General features: G+C 40.4%; 1 protein-coding gene across 7 annotated transcripts in view; it reads left to right on the top strand.

Moving 5' to 3' along the window:
• Positions 1-12619, top strand: part of cita (citron rho-interacting serine/threonine kinase a) — a 158830-nt gene extending 146211 nt beyond the window's left edge. For 4 of the 7 annotated variants that reach the window (XM_056266673.1, XM_056266676.1, XM_056266675.1 and 1 more), the window contains 4 exons: positions 3056-3134; positions 3238-3417; positions 11282-11636; positions 12348-12619. In XM_056266673.1, the coding sequence (XP_056122648.1) occupies positions 3056-3134; positions 3238-3417; positions 11282-11636; positions 12348-12374 (641 nt within the window). In that variant the 3' untranslated portion in view covers positions 12375-12619. The remainder of the gene's footprint in view (positions 1-3055; positions 3135-3237; positions 3418-11281; positions 11637-12347) is intronic. The other 3 variants (XM_056266674.1, XM_056266678.1, XM_056266680.1) reach the window with 2 other exon arrangements.
• The last annotated feature ends 7649 nt before the right edge of the window (positions 12620-20268 follow it).

The raw sequence follows: 20268 nt of genomic DNA on the forward strand, positions 1-20268 counted from the left end.
AAAACGTGTCTTTTTTATAGTGGACTTCCCTTATCTATAACTGTAATTCAACTGAAAGAAATGAATTTATATATATATATATATATATATATATATATATATATATATATGTAATTTATTTGAATACATATAAATGTTTTTATATATGAATATAATTGAGTTATACATGTGTGTGTATATATATATATAATATGTAATTTATTTGATTACATATAAATGTTTTTATATATTAATATAATTGATTTATATATACATATGTATATATATATATATATAAAATCATGCATTTAATATTTATAATATATTACAATATTTATATAATGTATATACGTAATAATTTATTATTAAAATATTTATACACTTCTAAAGTTTGGTGTCTGTAAATTTTTTAATGTTGTTAAAAAAATTCTCTTCTAAGACTGCATTTATTTAATAATTTAAAAATACAGTAAAACAGTGAAATATTATTCTAATGTAAATCATCTGTTTTTTATTGAGAATATATAGTAAAGTGTGATTTATTCCTGTGATCAAAGCTGAATTTTCAGCATCAGTTGTGCCGTTTCTCAATCTTGTTTGATGTCAAGATTTTTACTCACATGAAATTAAATTAACTCTATTTCTTAATTCATGTTTCTGGTCGTATTGTGAATGAATCATTGGTGCTCGTTATTTCTAAAGCAGGGCTCGTACAAAAGGTGCTTAAAGTGCTTCAATTTGACTTTCTGAAATGTAAGTCCTGGAAAACACATATTTATGAAGAAGTCCTTGAAAAGTGCTCGAATTATTGAAAGACAATTTATGGGAAATTAATTTTTAATTTTATTGATAAAACAATCTTTTCACCCAAAATTAAAGCTGTAGTCCGTCTGATATAGAGGCATTTCTCATGGCTATGATTTCCATTACACGAGAGTAGATGTTAAAACTTCATGCTGATTTGTACTCGGCTTTCGCCAAGATAAGCAAAACTAAGACGTAGCTTTACAGTAAACTATGCTTCTCCATCCATTTACGCTTCTTTCCATATGGTGGTGTGACTCCCCTTCTGTCCGGCGTTAACGGCAGCAGTGTACTTGGCGCGTCAGCACACGCGACGGCTGCAACTACAGGACCAGCACGACAACCGTCTGGATTGAGCCGAGTAGGGGACATCTCTAGGGTCTTCAAGTGGGCACCTTCCGTCCTCAGTGTTTCGTCAACTAGCCCACGACACCTCAAGAGGGCTCGACAGTGACTCTGGCGTCCCAGAGTCACCCCCCTCCGTCCCCCACTCAACTCAGCCCAGCTTACTGACCTCTACATCCCTCCTGCTGCTGAGACCTAACCACAATCTCACAATCCAACCATACGCGCCAACCCGTTGACTAAGGCTGTCGAGCCCCACTGGTGCGTTAATATGCAGTTTCAGTGGACAACGGTTCCGTATGGCATTCCACCTACCGCAAAACACAATATCTACCCAACCACCCGTCATTCACGCAATATCCACAGGAACGTATACAAACAAACCAACAGACTCTTCGAGTTTTCAAGAATTCTACGAAACCGTAGCGTGGCGGCCTGTACACAGCCAGCTAGAATCTTTCCGTCTCAACCACAGCCAGTTGCTGCTCCTTTCTGCTGCTTCAGATAAGTTCTTTACTGTGCGACGCAACTCTTGGCCGCTGAATCCGACGTCTCTGAGGAACCGGGTTGTAGAGTGTGCCACAAAACCTCGACAACCCACTTCCACTGGATAAACCTGGACTCTCCATCCTCGCTGTTCTGCTTCAGTGGCCAGATGAGCATACCGCAGTTTCTTCCTCTCATCTACCCCATCCTCCCATGGCACTGTTAACTCTATCAGCTGAACAATGCGTGCTGATCCAGACCACAAAACAATATCTGGTCGTAGGTTAGTGGTGGCAATCTCAGGTGGGAAAATAAGCCGTTGGTCAAGATCAGCCAGCATCTTCCAGTCCCTAGCAGCTTCCAGTTGTCCTGGGCGAGAATTGGTGTTAACACCTTTTCTTGGTGGTTGCTCGCCTGGGCGGAGGAATATTGTCTTCTGCGTGTAATGTTTTGCTAGAACAGGTGGCAACTTATTGGTCATACTACGCTTGCCTTCCAATGCTAAAGTCAAACATCGCAGTACTTGGTCATGGCGCCAAGTAAACCGACCTTGGCTAAGAGAGTGATATTGCTCATTAATATCCAAGTATATGATACAGCTTTTATTCTTCAGGTCCATCATATATTCATGGAAATAAATCAGGTTTAATAAGGAAATCGATATCTTTGTCATATTATCCTTTCAATGGTTAAAGTTACTAGTCACTGCATGTGCTGCACTTTATTTGTACCATTTTGTTTTATTAGTGTATTTTTATTTATCCATTAACCTTTTTTAGAATTTAAAAGATAATAAAGAAAGATATTGTTTGATAAATGAGATCTGATTGTAGTCCTTGAAATAAAACTAAAAAGAAGTGCTTGGAAAAAAAACAATGTATCTTTACAGGATCTGTACGAACCCTGCTGAAGAAATAAAAACATTGTAATATATATAATATAAGTAAAATAAACATATTTTTTGTCTTACATTGAGCTCCGAGATATGTGTCTGTCTATATATATATATATACAGGTGAAACTGGAAAAATTAGAATATGGTGCAAAAGTTCAGTAATTCAACTTAAAAGGTGAAACTAATATATTATATAGACTCATTACATGCAAAGTGAGATATTTCAAGCCTTTATTTGTTATAATTTTGAAGTTTTATAAACTTTTCACAATATTCTAATCAGTATTTGGGGTTTTCATAAGCTGTAAGCCATAATCATCAAAATGATAACAAATAAAGGCTTGAAATATCTCACTTTGCATGTAATGAGTCTATATAATATATTAGTTTCACCTTTTAAGTTCAATTACTGAAATAAATGAACTTTTGCACCATATTCTCATTTTTCCAGTTTCACCTGTATATATATATAGAGAGATGTGAAACACACTTGTCTCCCTCACATGAGTTCCTGATGGATGAACCGATCCCTGTGTGTCTCCACAGCGTATAGAGAGCCGTACCTGTTCGTCACGTACTTCAACTCTCTGGACGTCATCGAGGTCCAGTCTCACTCTGCGCTCGGGTAAAGCTGCGGTCCGGGACACTTCTGCTTTCGGTCTTGATGTTTGTTGGAGACTCTGAATCAAGTGCTGTGTGTGTGTGTGTGTGTGTGTGTGTGTGTTCAGGCCACATGCGTACGCACACCTGGATATTCCCAGCCCGCGTCACCTGGGTCCGGCCATCTCGTCCGGCGCCGTGTATCTGGCCTCGTCCTACCAGAACAAACTGCGGGTCATTTGCTGCAAAGGCAATCTGAGTCAGGAGGGGTCGAGCGCAGAACCACAGAGGAACGGCTCCACACGCAGGTCAGTGTGTGTGTGTGTGTGTGTGTGTGTGTGTGTGTACTGTCGTAACGCAGTGCATCTGGAGTCCTGTCATATGATCTCACTGGATTAGGAACTGATCAATACTTTTTAGGGCTGAAAAATGTGTGTGTGTGTGTGTCACTAACGTAGAAATCCTTTTTATTTTTTACCAAATTAAGTTTTATTTTTTTACCAAATTACCTTTTTCCTGTTTTAATTTTTCTGGTTGTCTAAACCAGTTTTTCCAAAATGTCTAAATTAAAAACCATGAAACTTATACAATTTAACAACACTTTATTCAAAGTTAAACAAAAGTTAAATTTTTAGGGCCCTATTAATTTTTTTAATTTTTTTCAAATTCCATTTTAATGGTTTAATTAAATTTTAATAATCAAAAAGCATGTCTAATTAATTGAAAGCATGAAATGTATACAATTTAACAACACTTTATTAAAAGTTTAACAAAAATTACATTTTTAGGGCCCTATGAAATGTTTTATTTTATTTTATTTTTTTGATTCCATTCCATTTTATTTTATTTTTTTACCAAATTCTGTTTTCTGGATTCCATTTTAATGGTTTAATTAACTTTTAACAATCAAAAAGCATATCTAATTAATTGAATTAATAACAACAACCATTTTAATCTTTTTTTATTTCATTTCTATGCAGTGTTGTGTGTAACGCGTTACAAAGTAACGCGTTACAGTAACGTAACTACTTTTTCGGGTAAAAAGTAGTGTAACGCGCTACTACTGAAAATTTGGTAACGAAACGTAGTTCCTTTTTCAATTCGGCGCAACGTTACTTTCCCCAGGGACAGATTATCTGTCCCTGGGATTTGACAGCGATCTCCGTCATTTGATAGATTTGACCGCGTAGTGAACGCCCCAGAGAGAAATGCACATAATGGATTACATAATCAGAGAGTAGCCTATTTCTTTTCGTTTTGAATTGTTTCGTTTAAAGACATTTCAAGCTTAAATTCTATACGTTGAGTTTCGGTTAATTTATGATGAGCTGCTCCAGTTCACGTGCAATGCAAGTGACCACGCCGGCGCTTCCATGATTATATTGTCCCCTTTATTTGCTTATTAAATCCAGGCATTTGGTTGATAAAAAAATGATTAAAATTAAGATACAATTTATACAAAACGAAATTCGCTTTAAAGAAAGGCTTTCTTCAAAACAAAACTTAATGAAGTGGTCAAAATCATGTCTGATTGACTCAATGTCTCCGGATATATTGCGCATCCATCTTACTCGCGCTGTTCACTTTTCATAATCAGCATAGATGGAAAAAAAATAACATTATAATATTTTAACAAATATGAAACTAAATGCGCTTATTTAATGGCTACAACACGTAGGCTATAGTAGGCCTACAGACTCTCTATTTGTATATTGCTGCACATTCATTTAATTCTGAATTTTGCACACATAAGTTAAAAGGCATTTGTTTACGTGCATAGTAAAACATATCTGCAACATTTATCAAGTTCACGGATAATTGTGCGTGCATTTATTAATCATTATGATACTAAAATCATAATAAAGTAGGCTATACTATGTACAAAAAATCAGATGAGCCCAGAATATGAACGCAACGTGTTTACTTACACGTTAAGCATTTTCCTCCCATAGAAAACCATTATAAGAACGCTTAATGTGGCTTAATGCAGATTAGAATGTCCCCTTATTATGTCTAAATAACAAGATAAATGTTCTTTTTTTTCTTCACCATGCGGTTCAGGACTTCCATAGAATACAGCCTGAATATAATTACTTCCAGAAATGATTTTTGGGGGTGCTAACGGGATGCTTTGGTCTTTCTTGGGGGATTTCTTTCTAGCCCCTCCCTAGCACCGCCCATGCATATGCCTATCCATTAACCGGCATTTCTTCATGAATATTAACATTTTTGATAAATGCATTATGCATTTATGGCATTATATATGGCATTATGCATAGTATTACTTTATGTAGGCCTACACATTTAGGAACAGATATTGGGTTCTGCCCAAAGTCAAGCAACATAAAAGTAACGTAAAAGTAACGAGTAACGTAAAAAGTTACTTTCGATATGGGGTAACTAAGTAAAGTAACGGATTACTTTTTTAAAGAAGTAGCGAGTAACGTGTTACACTACTTTTTAAAAGTAACTTCCCCAACACTGTTTCTATGATTTACTTATTTATTTATTTTCCACAAATTCTGTGTTGTGTATTTTCTGGTAATCAAATAAAGACAAAACATTAATTTAATTTATCTTTTAATAATATGACATTAAACTTTTTTTGTCAAACTACATGCTGCACAACTGAGCTACTGTTAAACATGTAAGAAAAATCATTTTGATAATGTATTAGTGTTATTATTATTACATTGAGACGTATCTAAATTCTACTGTACAACATTAATATATTTCTGTCAAGTTAAACTAAACATGATTGTTTATACAGTAAATTCTCATTTTTATGACTGGATTCCACGATTCCGTCGTGTTTTCTGCATCACAGAAATCATAGGGCCCTAATAACAGGCGGGAATGGAAAAAACACAATTTTTATTTATTTACAGATTTATATACGATTCTCATTACAACTTTGAAAGATGATAAAAGTGCAACACTTTTTTGTTTTATTTGGTCTTATTTTGATGAATCCTGCGTTACCTATGATCAGTAACGACTAGGGATGCACCGAATCCAGGATTCGGATTCGGCCGAATATTGGGCTTTTTAACGGGGTTCGGTTTCTGCCGAACCTCAGATTTTTTTTTTCACCGAACCGAACCCTATAGGCTTGCACTACGCGCGCTACGTCGAAGTCACCGATCAGTGAATGACATCAAAGTACCGCGTGAACGAATAGAGAGCAGACGGCTCCTTATGCTTTTGAATTGCTCTCGCGGTACTTTGATGTCATAAACTGATCTGTCTGTGCAGCGCTCAGGTTCAAGTCGAACAAGCCTGTAGTGTAACGCGTTGTGTCAGGAAGAAAAATAGGGATAGCTCACAGCTAAAGTTATTGCAGAGGCCAGACAGACTCACGGAGGCGATTGGCATCTCACAACTCGCACTTTATTCCACAATCGAACTTGTGTAACTGTCTGTCACACGTTCTACCGTCCACAGCGTTACTTAACAAAATAAGGTAAAAATGAGCATCAAACAGAAATAAACTGCATACATGGGCATGTGTTCGAGGCGCACGGCACATACAATACGGACTGCAGACAGTTTAACAGGAGCGCGCAGTTCTTAAAGGGGCCACACCTTATTTCCACTCGTCGTTACAGTAGGTGGACCGTTCGAATGCAGTAGGTTGTGAGAAAGTGAAAATGGAACTCGTGAGCAGAAAAAGTGTTGTTTGGCAGTACTTTCAGTCAAAAGAAGGCAATTCAAGTCGAGCTACATGTTCAATTTGCAATGCCGATTAGTCTCATGGTGGCAAGGACTCTAAACAATAGTCTACACAACATCGCCGCTGTTAAAATGCATAATGTTGCTTATTCTTTTTTCTTTTTTTTACAGTTATAAAAGTAAAGTAGTGTTTATTATTTACAGTAATAAAATAAAATGAAAAATCCACTTTGTTTACTTCATTAATGTGTTTACTGTGTTAATGGACTGAGGATGAGAGTAGGATTCGGTATTCGGTTTCGGCAGAATCTTAACCACTGGATTCGGTATTCGGCCGAACCCCACAAATCTGGATTCGGTGCATCCCTAGTAACGACACGAGAAACACTGACATTGACATCGATGTTCAGTGAGTAATGAGTTAAATGTGTCAGTCCTGCAGCTTCATCTGACTGACAGAACGACCCCATGTGACCTGAAGTCTGGCTGTGATTGGTCCAGAGGTTCTGACTCTGTTTCTCTTCTTTACAGGAAGAAAGGTGCTTTCTTTATATGTGCAAAGGAGTGACTGAGCATGAACGTTTTAACCTGTGATGAATAAAGTGTTTTTAAGGAGAATATTCCGACTAGTTTCAATGTTCATATTATGTAATATAATGTTAAGGCACTTCAGGTAAAAGGGTTAAAAATATTACCATATTTTCCCCAGTCGATTAATCACAGTACATTAAGAGAATAGTTTTGTGTTACACGTTTTCTGAAATGTATGTTTGAATATGCAAATGAGGTATTAGTGATTTTCATAGATTTAATGTGATAGATTTAATTTCTTCCTCAGCTCCGATTATATCATATCAGGTGTTTTGAGAAGCTCTTGTTCATGATTTGACTTGCTTTCATTTTATCGTGCTTTTAAAAGCATAAATATGTTATTATGGATATGGCGGATGAGGAGACGTGTTTGATTGGTAAGTCGTCCTGTGATTTAAACCGGTTTACTAGCGCACATGAATCTGTTCACTGGTCTGATGGGTGTGTGGTTTCACATTAATAACTTTATATTTCATCTCTTCTCACTGGTGAATGTCTGTCAGGTCTCTCTATAAACGCTTTATCGATGTTTCCATGTGTGTGTGTATATAGTTTTCTCCAGGTACTGTTTCTATAGCCATGATAAATGAAATTAAGTGAGCATAATAAATATGAGATCTTCTTCAAACTGTGTCCAGACACAATATGATATGCTAAATTCAGTCGCCTTCCATGATAATCTGTGGTCATGTTCAATATATAAAATATTTATATTTAAAGTATGTAAATATACAGTTTGTTGAATGGAACCCTAACGCTAAATAGTGAAATATTGATGAATTTCCAGCATCATTACTCCAGTCTTCAGTGTCACATGATCCTTCAGAAATCACTCTAATATGAGGATCTGATGCTCAAGAAACATGTATGATTATTATTAATGTTGAAAACAGTTGTAAAATATCTAATATTTTGTCGGAAACTAATATTTATTTTTCAGGATGAATAGAAAGTTCAAAAGAACAGCATTTATTTGAAATAGAATCTTTTGTAACATAAATGTCGTCTTATGGTCAATTTAATGAATACTTGCTTAAGAAAAGTAATTTATAAAACTAAAAAAAACTGACTCCAAACTAGTGTTTATATATATAATGATTTTAAAAAATCATATTATTAGCAGCTAACATCACATTGTTTACATTTTTCTTTATTGTAATATAACCCATGTCTCGGTTAAGTATGTAACCCTCGTTCCCTGAAGGAGGGAACAGAGACGCGAGTCGGACGTACCGTACTGATTGGGATCACGCTTAGGGATCCTGTCATCTTCAAGTATTGATAAAACGGGCCAATGCACATTGGCGTTCGAGATTTGCATCTCGCGCTCCGCCGGGTATAAACACGGAAGCGGATGCACGCACCATTTTGTTTTTCGCCGAGCAGAGCCCGGGGTCAGCGGTGGTCCAGCAATCGTGGCGACGGGACTCACGTCTCCGTTCCCTCCTTCAGGGAACGAGGGTTACATACGTAACAAGACGTTCCCTTTCAGTTCGGTCACGTTCGACTTGAGTCGACTGATTGGGATCCCAAGTAACACGCCACCTAGTGCTGCCACCTTCCAGTGCCTAGCGCACGCCTCCCGATCCCCCCGCATTTATTGAGGCGGAGATGGGAAAGGGCTCAGGCCACGGAAGGACACTGCTGTTCCTATGACCCACTCAGACAGACTTGGATAACGCTGGGAAAGCGAGACGCTGCGGAAGCCACATCCTGACCGTGTGGAGGTATCATGTGGAAGTTACACATATGGACTGGGCATTTCCGGGCAGTACAACATATGGAATGTCACTGAGGAGGCTCCGGCATATAGCAGCGGGGAGACAACACCGGTCCGAGACGGCAGAGCGGGCTCTGCCAAGGGAAAGACACGGGCTCGCCGCAGGGAGCCGTACCGTGGAAGAATACACATATACAGTCTCCTCGCGCCCCTCAGGAACCTGACGATCAGGTCGTGCTTTGCTTCATCCCCTCTTGCAGAAAGAAAAGCACAGTACCGATCTTCGGGGTCTTCTCGGTGAGAAGAACAGCACTCAGCGGACAGGTTCCACTTCAGAGCGTAAGCATGCCTCGTAGAGGGTGCTCTCGCAGAAGTGATGGTGTCTACGACAGCTTGTGGTAGATGACCTAGATCCTCCGCATCCAGGGACCAGACATGGAGTTTCCAGAGGTCTAGACGCGGGTGCCATACGGTGCCCCATCTCTGAGAGAGGAGGTCGAGAGGAGAATCAGTTCCAAGTCTGGTTGGACCAATAAGAGGCAACTAGCAAGACCTGCTCCTCTTCCTCCCTGACTTTGCACAGTCTATATGCAAGAAGGCTCACTGGGGGAAACGCATACTTGCGTAGGCCCCGGGACCAGCTGTGTGCCAGTGCATCCGTGCCGAGGGCCCCCTTGTTCAGGGAATAGAAGAACTGGCATTGGGACGAGTCCGGAGAGGCAAACAGATCTATTTGTGCGGCCCCGAAGTGGTCCCAGATCAGCTGGACCGCCTGGGGATGGAGTCTCCACTCTCCCGGGGCCACGGGCTGTCGTGAGAGCTCGTCTGTGGCACGATTGAGCAGATATAAGAGGCACGTGCAGATGCTTCTGACTCCATAGGAGGAGATGGCGGGGTGAGCTGCAATATGCGAGAGGAGCGTAGACCACCTTGGCGGTTGATGTACGCAACGCTCATTGTGCCGAGCAGTGGCGTTTCGAGGCGGCTCAGAACAAGGTGTACTGTTAGCAACTCGAGGCAGTTGATGTGCCAATGCATTTGAGGCCCCGTCCACAGACCTGAGACTGCATGCCCGTTGTACTTGGCCCCCAGCCGGTGTTGGAGGCATCTGTGGAGACCACAGCATACCTGGACACTTGTTCTAGGGGCACTCCGGCCCGGAGAAACGAAGGGTCTGACCACGGGCTGAGGGTTTGGTGGAAGCCCGGGGTGATTGTCACACGGAGCCTGCTGCTCTGTCAGCCAGTGCTGAAGTGGTCTCACATGAAGCAAACCCAACTGTGGAGCCATATGCCCCAGGAGCCTCTGAAAAACTTTCAGTGGGACCACTGTTTTGCTCTTGACAGTAGTCAAGCAGTTCAGCACTGACCGGACACGTTCCTCTGTGAGGCGCGCCGTCTGACCGAGTCCAGCTCCATACCGAGAAAAGAGATCCTCTGCATGGGGGCGAGTTTGCTCTTTTCCCAGTTGACCCAAAGGCCAAACTGGCTGAGATGCCGGAGCACCAGGTCCCTGTGCTCACACAGCTTTCCCGAGACTGAGCTCGTATCAGCCAGTCATCGAGGTAGTTGAGGATGCGAACACCACGCTCTCTCATGGGAGCAATGGCCACCTATGCGACCTTCGTAAAGACGCAGGGCGACAGGGCCAGCCCGAAGGGTAGAACTTTGTGCTGATACGCTCGACCCTCGAACGCAAAGCGCAGGAATGGCTTGTTTCGCTGGAGGATGGAGTACGCGTCCTTCAGGTCCAAACCAATCAAGGGGACGGATGCATTTTAAAATGCATTTCTGTGTTAGCAGAATCTCGCACGGCAATGTGCATTGGCTCGTTTAATCAATTCTTGAAGATGACAGGATCCCTAAGCGTGATCCAATCAGTGTGGTACGTCCGACTCAAGTATACCATATTTACCAATGAATTTGCTTTGAAATAAAGTGTAGATGACAGAAAGACTGTTGAAACAACTAAGTTATCATGATGGATTTCTGTGAAAGAAAGCAAGGCCACTGACTTTTATTTTGGATGCGATTAATCGTTGCCCAGCACTAAAAATAACCCATGAAACCACATTTACCAATGAATTTGCTTTGAAAATAAAGTGTAAATGACAGGAAGACACCGTTATCATGGTGTATTTCTGTGAGGGAACGCAAGGCGACTGACTGTGACTCTCTCTGTCCTCTCAGCCCGAACAAGCGTGGTCCCCCGACCTACAACGAGCACATCTCCAAGCGTGTGGCGTCGATGCCGTCGGTCCAGGAGGGGCTCCACCAGCCCGGGACGCCTCACCGGTACCGAGAGGCCCGCACCGAGTTCAGGCGCGACAAGTCTCCGGCGCGGGCCCTGGACCGGGAGAAGTCCCCAGGGAGGATCATGGACCGGGAGAAGTCCCCGGGGAGGATCATGGACCCTCGACTTGACTGTTCTCCGGGACGCGTGATGGAGCTGCGCAGGGAGAGATCGCCTGGGCACGCGTTTGAGGAGCCGAGACAGAGACTGCACACCGGATCCGCTCGAACGCCCATCAACACCGTTAACAAGGTCAGGATGACTGAACACACACACTCACTCACACACACACTCACTGCACACCGGATCCGCTCGAACACCCATCAACACCGTTAACAAGGTCAGGACGACTGAACACACACACACACTCACTCACACACACACACACTCACTGCACACCGGATCCGCTCGAACACCCATCAACACCGTTAACAAGGTCAGGACGACTGAACACACACACTCACTCACACACACACTCACTGCACACCGGATCCGCTCGAACACCCATCAACACCGTTAACAAGGTCAGGACGACTGAACACACACACACACACTCACTCACTCACTCACACACACACTCACTCACACACTCACTCACTCACTCACACACACTCACTGCACACCGGATCCGCTAGGAACACCCATCAACACTGTTAACAAGGTCAGGACGACTGAACACACACACACACACACACACTCACTGCACACCGGATCCGCTCGAACACCCATCAACACTGTTAACAAGGTCAGGACGACTGAACACACACACACACTCACTCACACACACACACACTCACTGCACACCGGATCCGCTAGGAACACCCATCAACACTGTTAACAAGGTCAGGACGACTGAACACACACACACTCACTGCACACTGTATCAAAAAGACACGAAGCACAAGCTGAAGGTGGACGTTTATACAATTATCCTAATGATAGAACCTGTGTTTGTGTGTCCAGCAGGTGTGGGATCAGTCGTCGGTGTGAGTGACATCATCAGATCCCGAAACTCCCAGCACAACGTCCCGCTCCACATGGCCTTAGATACACAACACACAGATCTGGCCAGCGTTTACTAGTGCGAACCTTTCTAAACCACACTAACACACACATTGTTTGTCTTGATTTTCCTGTCCTTCTCTTTTTGCGTGCGATGGAAGCTCGTTTCTGCCACAGAATAGAAAAAATAACACAAGTAAGACGTTTTAATCGTACAATTCTGACTTATTCCTCACAATTGCTAGTTTATATCTGTCATTTATAAAGTTTTGAGTTTGTTATTGCGAGTTTACATCTCATAATTATGGCATAATTTTTTTTTTAATCTGTTTCCGCCATTGAAAAAATTATTTAAAACGGTATTTATAACTTTTTATTTCACAAATCTGACTGTTTTTCTCACAATTGCGAGGTTACATTGCGCTGAATTGCAAGAAGAAAAATTTAAGATTAAAAAGTTAATATTATTATTGCCAGTTTACGTCTCGCAATTCTGACTTTTCCGTAGAGTTAAAAAAAAGTTAGAAAAATTTGATTTTTAAATATACTCTTCTCAGAATTGGGAGATAAAAAGTAGCAATTACCTTTTAAAAAAATTATTCCATGGTGAAAAGAAGAAAAAAACTGAGAAGAAAGTTCAAATTGCGAGATACAAGCTTGCGATTGAGAGAAAAAAAAATCTAAATTGTGAGAGAAAACGTCGCAATTACCTTTTATATTTATTTTTAATATAAACTGAGATTAAAAAAAGTCACTCATTATTGACAATTTAGTTGTTGTTTTTTTTATTCATAGACAATCTCGCAATTGTGGAAAAAAAAGACAGATTTGTGAAATAAGTTATAAATGCCATTTTAAAAAAATCCATGGCGGAAGCAAAAAACTCACAATAACAAACAAACTTGCGGTTGTGAGAAAAACAGTCAGATTTGTGATATAAAAAGTTATAAATACCATTTTTATTTTTTCTATGGCGGAGGCAGAAAAAAATCTTATTTGTGAATTATGCCAGAATTATGAGATGTAAACTCGCAATAACAAGCTCATAACTTGCAAATGAAATATATAAACTGGCCATTGTGAGGAAAAAGGTCAGAATTGTAGATTAAAATGTCTTTCTTTTGTTGTTTTTCTATTCCATGGCAGAAATAAGTTTCAATAGTTTCCTCTCTCTCTCTCCCTTCCCGCACTACCCACAATCCCTGGCGACTGCGTAGCGTCCGTCTCGACGGAACGGAATCTTTGTAAACCTTCAGAATGTCACAGTTAACCCCTTTGTAAATACGCCCACGTGATGTTTTTTATAAGACGATATCGAAGCGAATCGCGAGGCGGGTCTATTTTTGTTAAAATCGAAGCGCGAGGAACCGGTTTGTAACGGATGGATTTTGTCTCAATCTGAACATTTTTGCTTGAATCAAGCTGGCGTGTTTTCGTCGTGTCACGTACCGGCTCGCTGTTCGGTGTCGTGTTCGGAGCAACTCTCGTCGTGGTGTGTGTCGTCCGCTTCCCATGAGCCATGATGAACTCAGGATTAGAATGTATGAATCCTAAAGGAATCACTCTCGAATTTCTCCTCAGATGAAGTGCCACCGACGCCATTTCCCGCTCACCGTGATGATGTGTTTCGCGCGTTCGACTCATTCGTGCGGTGACGTCTCGTTCTGTCGCATGGAGACGTTGTAACGGGTTTGTTTTTTCCCGCTTCTCATTTCTTCTCATTCTGCGCTAATCGATGCCGATGTTAACCGACCGCTGACCAGAGATGTAGCGTTTCTTGTTTTATCATTTTTTATGATTATGGTCCAATAGCATTATCTATAGCCACTAATAAACAAAAAGTTATATCTTTATCTGAGCCTCTGCGTCTTTCCTGAGTCTTTAAGTTACTTCTAATGTTACTCTCATGATCATGTTTTCAGGTGAAACTGGGTTTTTGGTGAGAAATGTAGGATTGGACTTGATTTTCACCTTCAGGATTTTACTGAAAAATAAGAGGGATTGAAGATGTCAAAGACGTTCCTGTGGTTGAGCGAGTTGTTTCAATTTTATGAACGATTATGAAGATGAGCTTTGGATTGGGTTGAATCAGACCAGGTACATTTATTGAGAAAGTAAAGAGTCGTGTTGAACCTCGAGGTTCACATCTTTAATGCGTTAAGAAACTCTACATACGCTTATAAACGTCTTCAAACGTCTAAATTTATGAAACCTACATTTTCTTTTTCTAACAAAACAACATCAAACTAAATATATTCATTTTAGTTCCATAAACCTTTACTTTCATATGGAAAAAATGATAAACTCCTTTTCACGCTGCAATGGTTGATATGTGGACACTTTTCCAAACTATCTAAACTTTTGCTCTACAAACACATTAAGATGTTGCTTTTTTTGTCATTTTATTTAAATTTCAGGATTATTGTGTGTTCATGCATGTGCAATGTGTATGAAAGAGGCTAAATGTATTTTACAGAAGTAATTTTAGTCAAATTCAACTAATAGATGGGGAAAAACAGCATAATTTCATGTGTAAAGCCACAGTTCAGAAAGCAAAATGTGTAACAATTTACTTTAAATGACTATATATTGTAATTTTTTTATTTAAAATATCTGAGGGGGGGGGGGGGGGGGTTGATTTCTTAACACACTTACAAACACAAAAAAAATCTTTTAAACTCATATTTATACTTTCATACAATAATTGAAATGTCAGTAACATTAATAATGACACTGATGTTATATCGAGATGATCAATCCTCACATAAAAATATTGATTCCAAATGTTTATCTTGTAATTGTCTTGTCAAAATAAACCTAGTGGGGAAAACTGACCTGACAGTTTTCAGAGAGAGCTGATATTGACAGAAACAGAAATTATTACTTATTGCAGGCATTTATTATAATGGGTTTATGTGAAGATTAGTTTAAGTTTGCTTAAATTGAAAGTTAAGCCTATTAAATGTTAAAAAATAATGACTTTAAATCATGCTGTAGATGCTGAATGCCTTGAATTACTCATTTCATCCCCATAACTTCAGTTTACTTGATTATCCATAACTCATTTATTATAAAAATCATGAATATCAAATATGACCATCAGGCTTTTGAGGGAGGGTTTATTAGTTCATCTCTCAATCACCATTGAGATAACATTGCATTATATGTTTTAAAACTACAGAGCTTTGATCATAAAACTAATCATTTAAATATAATCTTACTAAGCAGATATTTATATGCATTTTATGCAAGTATCTGCTTTACTGTTATAAAGATCTCACTGATTTACATTACTTTTTCTCCATATAAATATACATTTCTCCATATTTTTGTTCCGGTTTGGGCCTCGGAGTAAAATTATAAAATTAAGCTGTTTTGTCTTTGATATTCTCATTATAAGAGCCACAAAAGCAAACTTTTTTTCTTTCTTTTTTCTCTAAAGGTTCACTAAACTTACATTTCCCCAAAAAATTGATTTCTCGGGTTATTATTTAATATGTCAAGCTTTAGGGTAAGAAGTAAACCAGGAGTAAAATTCTCTATAGAATTCAGATTGCACATTATCAACCAGGACTACAGGTTCATCAACCTAAAAATGAGCCTAAATCAACAAGTTCAGAGTCAAAACAATCCTGTTTTTTTAATCAGGAGTGAAACTCGATCTCGTATCAGCGAGTCAGACGGACACGTGCTTCAGGTTGGCAGTGTGTTGTGCTTTAATTTCATTCACACAAACCCCGCAGACTCCATAAGCGACAGTGCTCGTACAAACCCTGTCCAACATAGAGAGGAAAGACAGCAGCATTGCATTGTGGGGGATTTCATCAGGGCAAAGCGACAGCAGTCACGTTTGAGATGGTCGTCGCAACAAGGATCTTTTCCATAATCGTCCCGATCCTGTGCGTATTGCTCACATTCGTGAAACTCCATGTAGTCCGTCAAGCTTTCATTGCATTGGCTGTACATGTGACACAATATACATACAAAGTTCATGAACAGATTCAAGTGTGCAAAACTCCTCTTGGTTTGTGATCTGCAAAGTCAGAGCGAATCATGACAGGAATAGTTTAGGGATATTAAAGTTCTGTAATCGTTTCCTCAGCCTCATGAACGTCTGCAACTAAAGGACGGAGAGCCGGATGGGACTTTCAGATCTCATTTGCATACACGTTCTATTCGTCTATCATATGTATGAAGTATGAACTACGTATATGATTTTTTTTTTTTTTAAGCATGATCGTAAAAATAATCCAAACGAGATCGGGGTGGATTCACAAAACAAAGAGGAATGTTATTATCTTTTTCTTCTTTTTTTTGATAGTAAAGTCAAAATTTAAGAAGAATTTAATAACTAAAGTTTAGATAGCCTTCGACTAAGCATTACAATATAACACTAGTGACTATATATGATGCATATTAATATATTCCTCGCGATGTGTTCTCTGCAGTGACACCATTGTTTATAATGTAAACACAGATTGGTCATGATTATGCATGACGTGAATGAATAAATTAGAAATTCGGTAACAACTTAATTAAAATGCAGCATTTGATTTGATAATCGCACTCTATCATGATTTTTATTTTGATTAAACGTTTATTTATATTAAAGGAGCTGCATGTAGGATTCAGGAACCCGTGTTATTAGTGACACCGGTGGCCGTTAAGTGAACTGCACACGACAAGACTGAACGTTAATCAAGGCGCCGATAAACTCACAACGAAGTTCTTTTTTGCTCTTCGTTTAGAAGTAAAAAGATAGAAATAGCTTTGCAGTGATTTACTGTTACTATCCACGCTGATGATAGCGATCAATGGCGAAACATATGCGCTCAATGGAAACACATTACTGAATAAATTGACCAAAGAGTTAAAAAAAGCGCTGGCGCGAAAGAGTTAAGAAGATTTTCGTGAATCCGGTTCCTGAACTGTCCTCAAGCTAGTTGCGACAGACATCGCTGCCAGTTTATTATGAAAAACTTTTTTTTTAATGCAATTATCAAAATAAACACGTGTTTCAAACGTTAGTGCGCTTTTGAGGTGTTTTTCGTTGTGTTGATCAGTCTTTGGCAAGTCAGATAAACACCAAAGTCTGTAATTTTCTTGAGAAAAAAAAAATTACGATGTTCTTAAGAAAATTTCTCAACTTCTTAAAAATCAGAAAAAAGATCCGCACACGAATATTGGTCAAAAAGCTCACAGGATTTTATTGTCCAGAGGCCACAAATAAAGTGAAAAGCTGTGCAAAACGGTAATTTACACACTCATTACCGTAATCCATGTAACACACTGGAATCTGATTTTATCCCATATAAAAATATTTACATCAATGGTTTACATAATTATACATTAGGGGTGTGCAAAAAAATCTATTCACCTTTGAATCGCGATTCAATCTTTACCGATTCAGAATCGATTCATATAATTCCAAAAATCGATTCTTTTTTTAATTATTTTTTTTATGGCGTGCACGGGCGGAGTGGCAATCGGCTGAGTCGGGAGTTTTATGTTTGAGTTCTTGCCGCCCGCTGGTCAAACTGTGCAGCCTCTCTGCTCAACCCGTAAATAAATGCATCGATCCGCAGATTATGTTTGAGTTCTTAATGTGGTCTGTAGATCTTTTGCCAAGCGTGTCAGAGGTTACGGGTTCTAAACCGCACTCGTATCGTTTTTTCTCTCTCTCATCAAAACCGAATATGTTCATCACGTTTGTGTGCATTTTATTTTGAGATTTCACCGGAACCACAACGGCGAAATGAAGCGCGCGTCCGAGTGAAGACTGCGCGAGCCACAGAGAACACTGTATCCATGACACTGATAGCAGCGGCAACGAGCGCTGTCAGCGCTCAGCTTGATTTCAAAAACAACAGATCTCTTATTTAATAGCGAACTAAATGAAGGCTCTGCTAGTTTACTGGAGATACCCGCAAATTACGCCTATGAACGACTTCACTGGATCTAAACAAATCAATCTAACCATAGATGTTACCAGTAGCGGTGGCTTTTTAAAATCGATTTAAAATTATTTCGCAAGGGTTCTATGACATTAGTATATATTTTTAGGAAGTTCAAGTCGAGTTCACATTTCAACAGTCAACCTGGTAGCTGAAGTAGTCCTTAAACCACATTTAGCATAATTGTTTGTTTGATCTGACTACAGCACTTTAAAGCTAAATGTAAAAGCTTTTTATTTAAGTTTTATTTTAAACTTGAGTTAAATGTATTTGAAAGCTGGCCAAAGCTTGGCACTTTGCACTTTTTAGTTGCAAAAGTTTTTATTTTTGTATGAAGACAAAGTAATATCAAACTACATTTAATTTGTTGTGTTTTTTTTTCTTTTAAATTGTGTCTACTGCAATCAATCACATAGGAAAAAGTAAACTACATTTATATACTGCGAATCGTTTTTTGAATCGAGAATCGTTTTTGAATCGAATCTTGAGACAAAAAATCGGTATCGAATCGAATCGTGACATTTTCTGAATCGTGCACCCCTATTATACATGCATATCACAACAATCCTCTATTCAAAACTTTGTAAATGTAAATATGTTTATATGGGATAAAATCAGATTCCAGTGTGTTACATGGATTACGGTAATAAGTGTGTAAATTACCGCAGTGTGCTTGGCACTGATGAAGGGTTGAGCCTGGAAACGTTTTGCGTATCTTGCACTTGTGGCCTCTGGACAATAAAATCCTGTGAGCTTTTTGGCCAATATTCGTGTGCGGACCGTTTTTCAGATTTTTTAGTTCCTTTTGGATCTACTGCACTGCAAGAGGTTATCACTCATCAGTTTGGGACTAATGTTTGGCGCTACGCCTTTCCATCCCCTTGATCAACTTCTTTCTTACGAATATTTTGGTGAATCCAGTCCCTGGGTTGTGATCCACAGAAGAAAGTCCCGTCATGTCATTCTTTAGATGTGCGCTTTGGTCCCACAGAAGCACATGAGAGTGAGTAAATGAAGAGCTCTCGATCCCGATCCCTTCAGCGCTGGCGTTGAGCCGGTTCTCCGTGTGTTCCGGCTGGGATCCGGCTCAGTCGGAGCTGGCAGTGATGGGGTTCTCCAGTTTTCCGGCTGAGATGCGGCTGGGATCCGGCTCAGTTGGACCTGGCAGTGATGGGGTTCTCCAGTTCTCCGGCTGAGATGCGGCTGGGATCCGGCTCAGTTGGACCTGGCAGTGATGGGGTTCTCCAGTTCTCCGGCTGAGATGTGGCTGGGATCCGGCTCAGTCGGAGCTGGCAGTGATGGGGTTCTCCAGTTTTCCGGCTGAGATGCGGCTGGGATCCGGCTCAGTCGGAGCTGGCAGTGATGGGGTTCTCCAGTTCTCTGGCTGAGATGCGGCTGGGATCCGGCTCAGTTGGAGCTGGCAGTGATGGGATTCTCCAGTTCTCTGGCTGAGATGCGGCTGGGATCCGGCTCAGTTGGAGCTGGCAGTGATGGGGTTCTCCAGTTCTCTGGCTGAGATGCGGCTGGGATCCGGCTCAGTCGGAGCTGGCAGTGATGGGGTTCTCCAGTTTTCCGGCTGAGATGCGGCTGGGATCCGGCTCAGTCGGAGCTGGCAGTGATGGGGTTCTCCAGTTTTCTGGCTGAGATGCGGCTGGGATCCGGCTCAGTTGGAGCTGGCAGTGATGGGGTTCTCCAGTTTTCCGGCTGAGATGCGGCTGGGATCCGGCTCAGTTGGAGCTGGCAGTGATGGGGTTCTCCAGTTCTCTGGCTGAGATGCGGCTGGGATCCGGCTCAGTTGGAGCTGGCAGTGATGGGATTCTCCAGTTCTCTGTGTGTTCCGGCTGGGATCCGGCTCAGTCGGAGCTTGCAGTGATGGGGTTCTCCGTGTGATCCGGCTGAGATGCGGCTGGGATCCGGCTCAGTTGGAG

This window comes from Rhinichthys klamathensis, unplaced genomic scaffold, assembly GCF_029890125.1.
Source record: "Rhinichthys klamathensis goyatoka isolate OS25496 unplaced genomic scaffold, OSU_Roscu_1.1 h1tg000252l_1, whole genome shotgun sequence".
Classification (NCBI taxonomy): domain Eukaryota; kingdom Metazoa; phylum Chordata; class Actinopteri; order Cypriniformes; family Leuciscidae; genus Rhinichthys; species Rhinichthys klamathensis.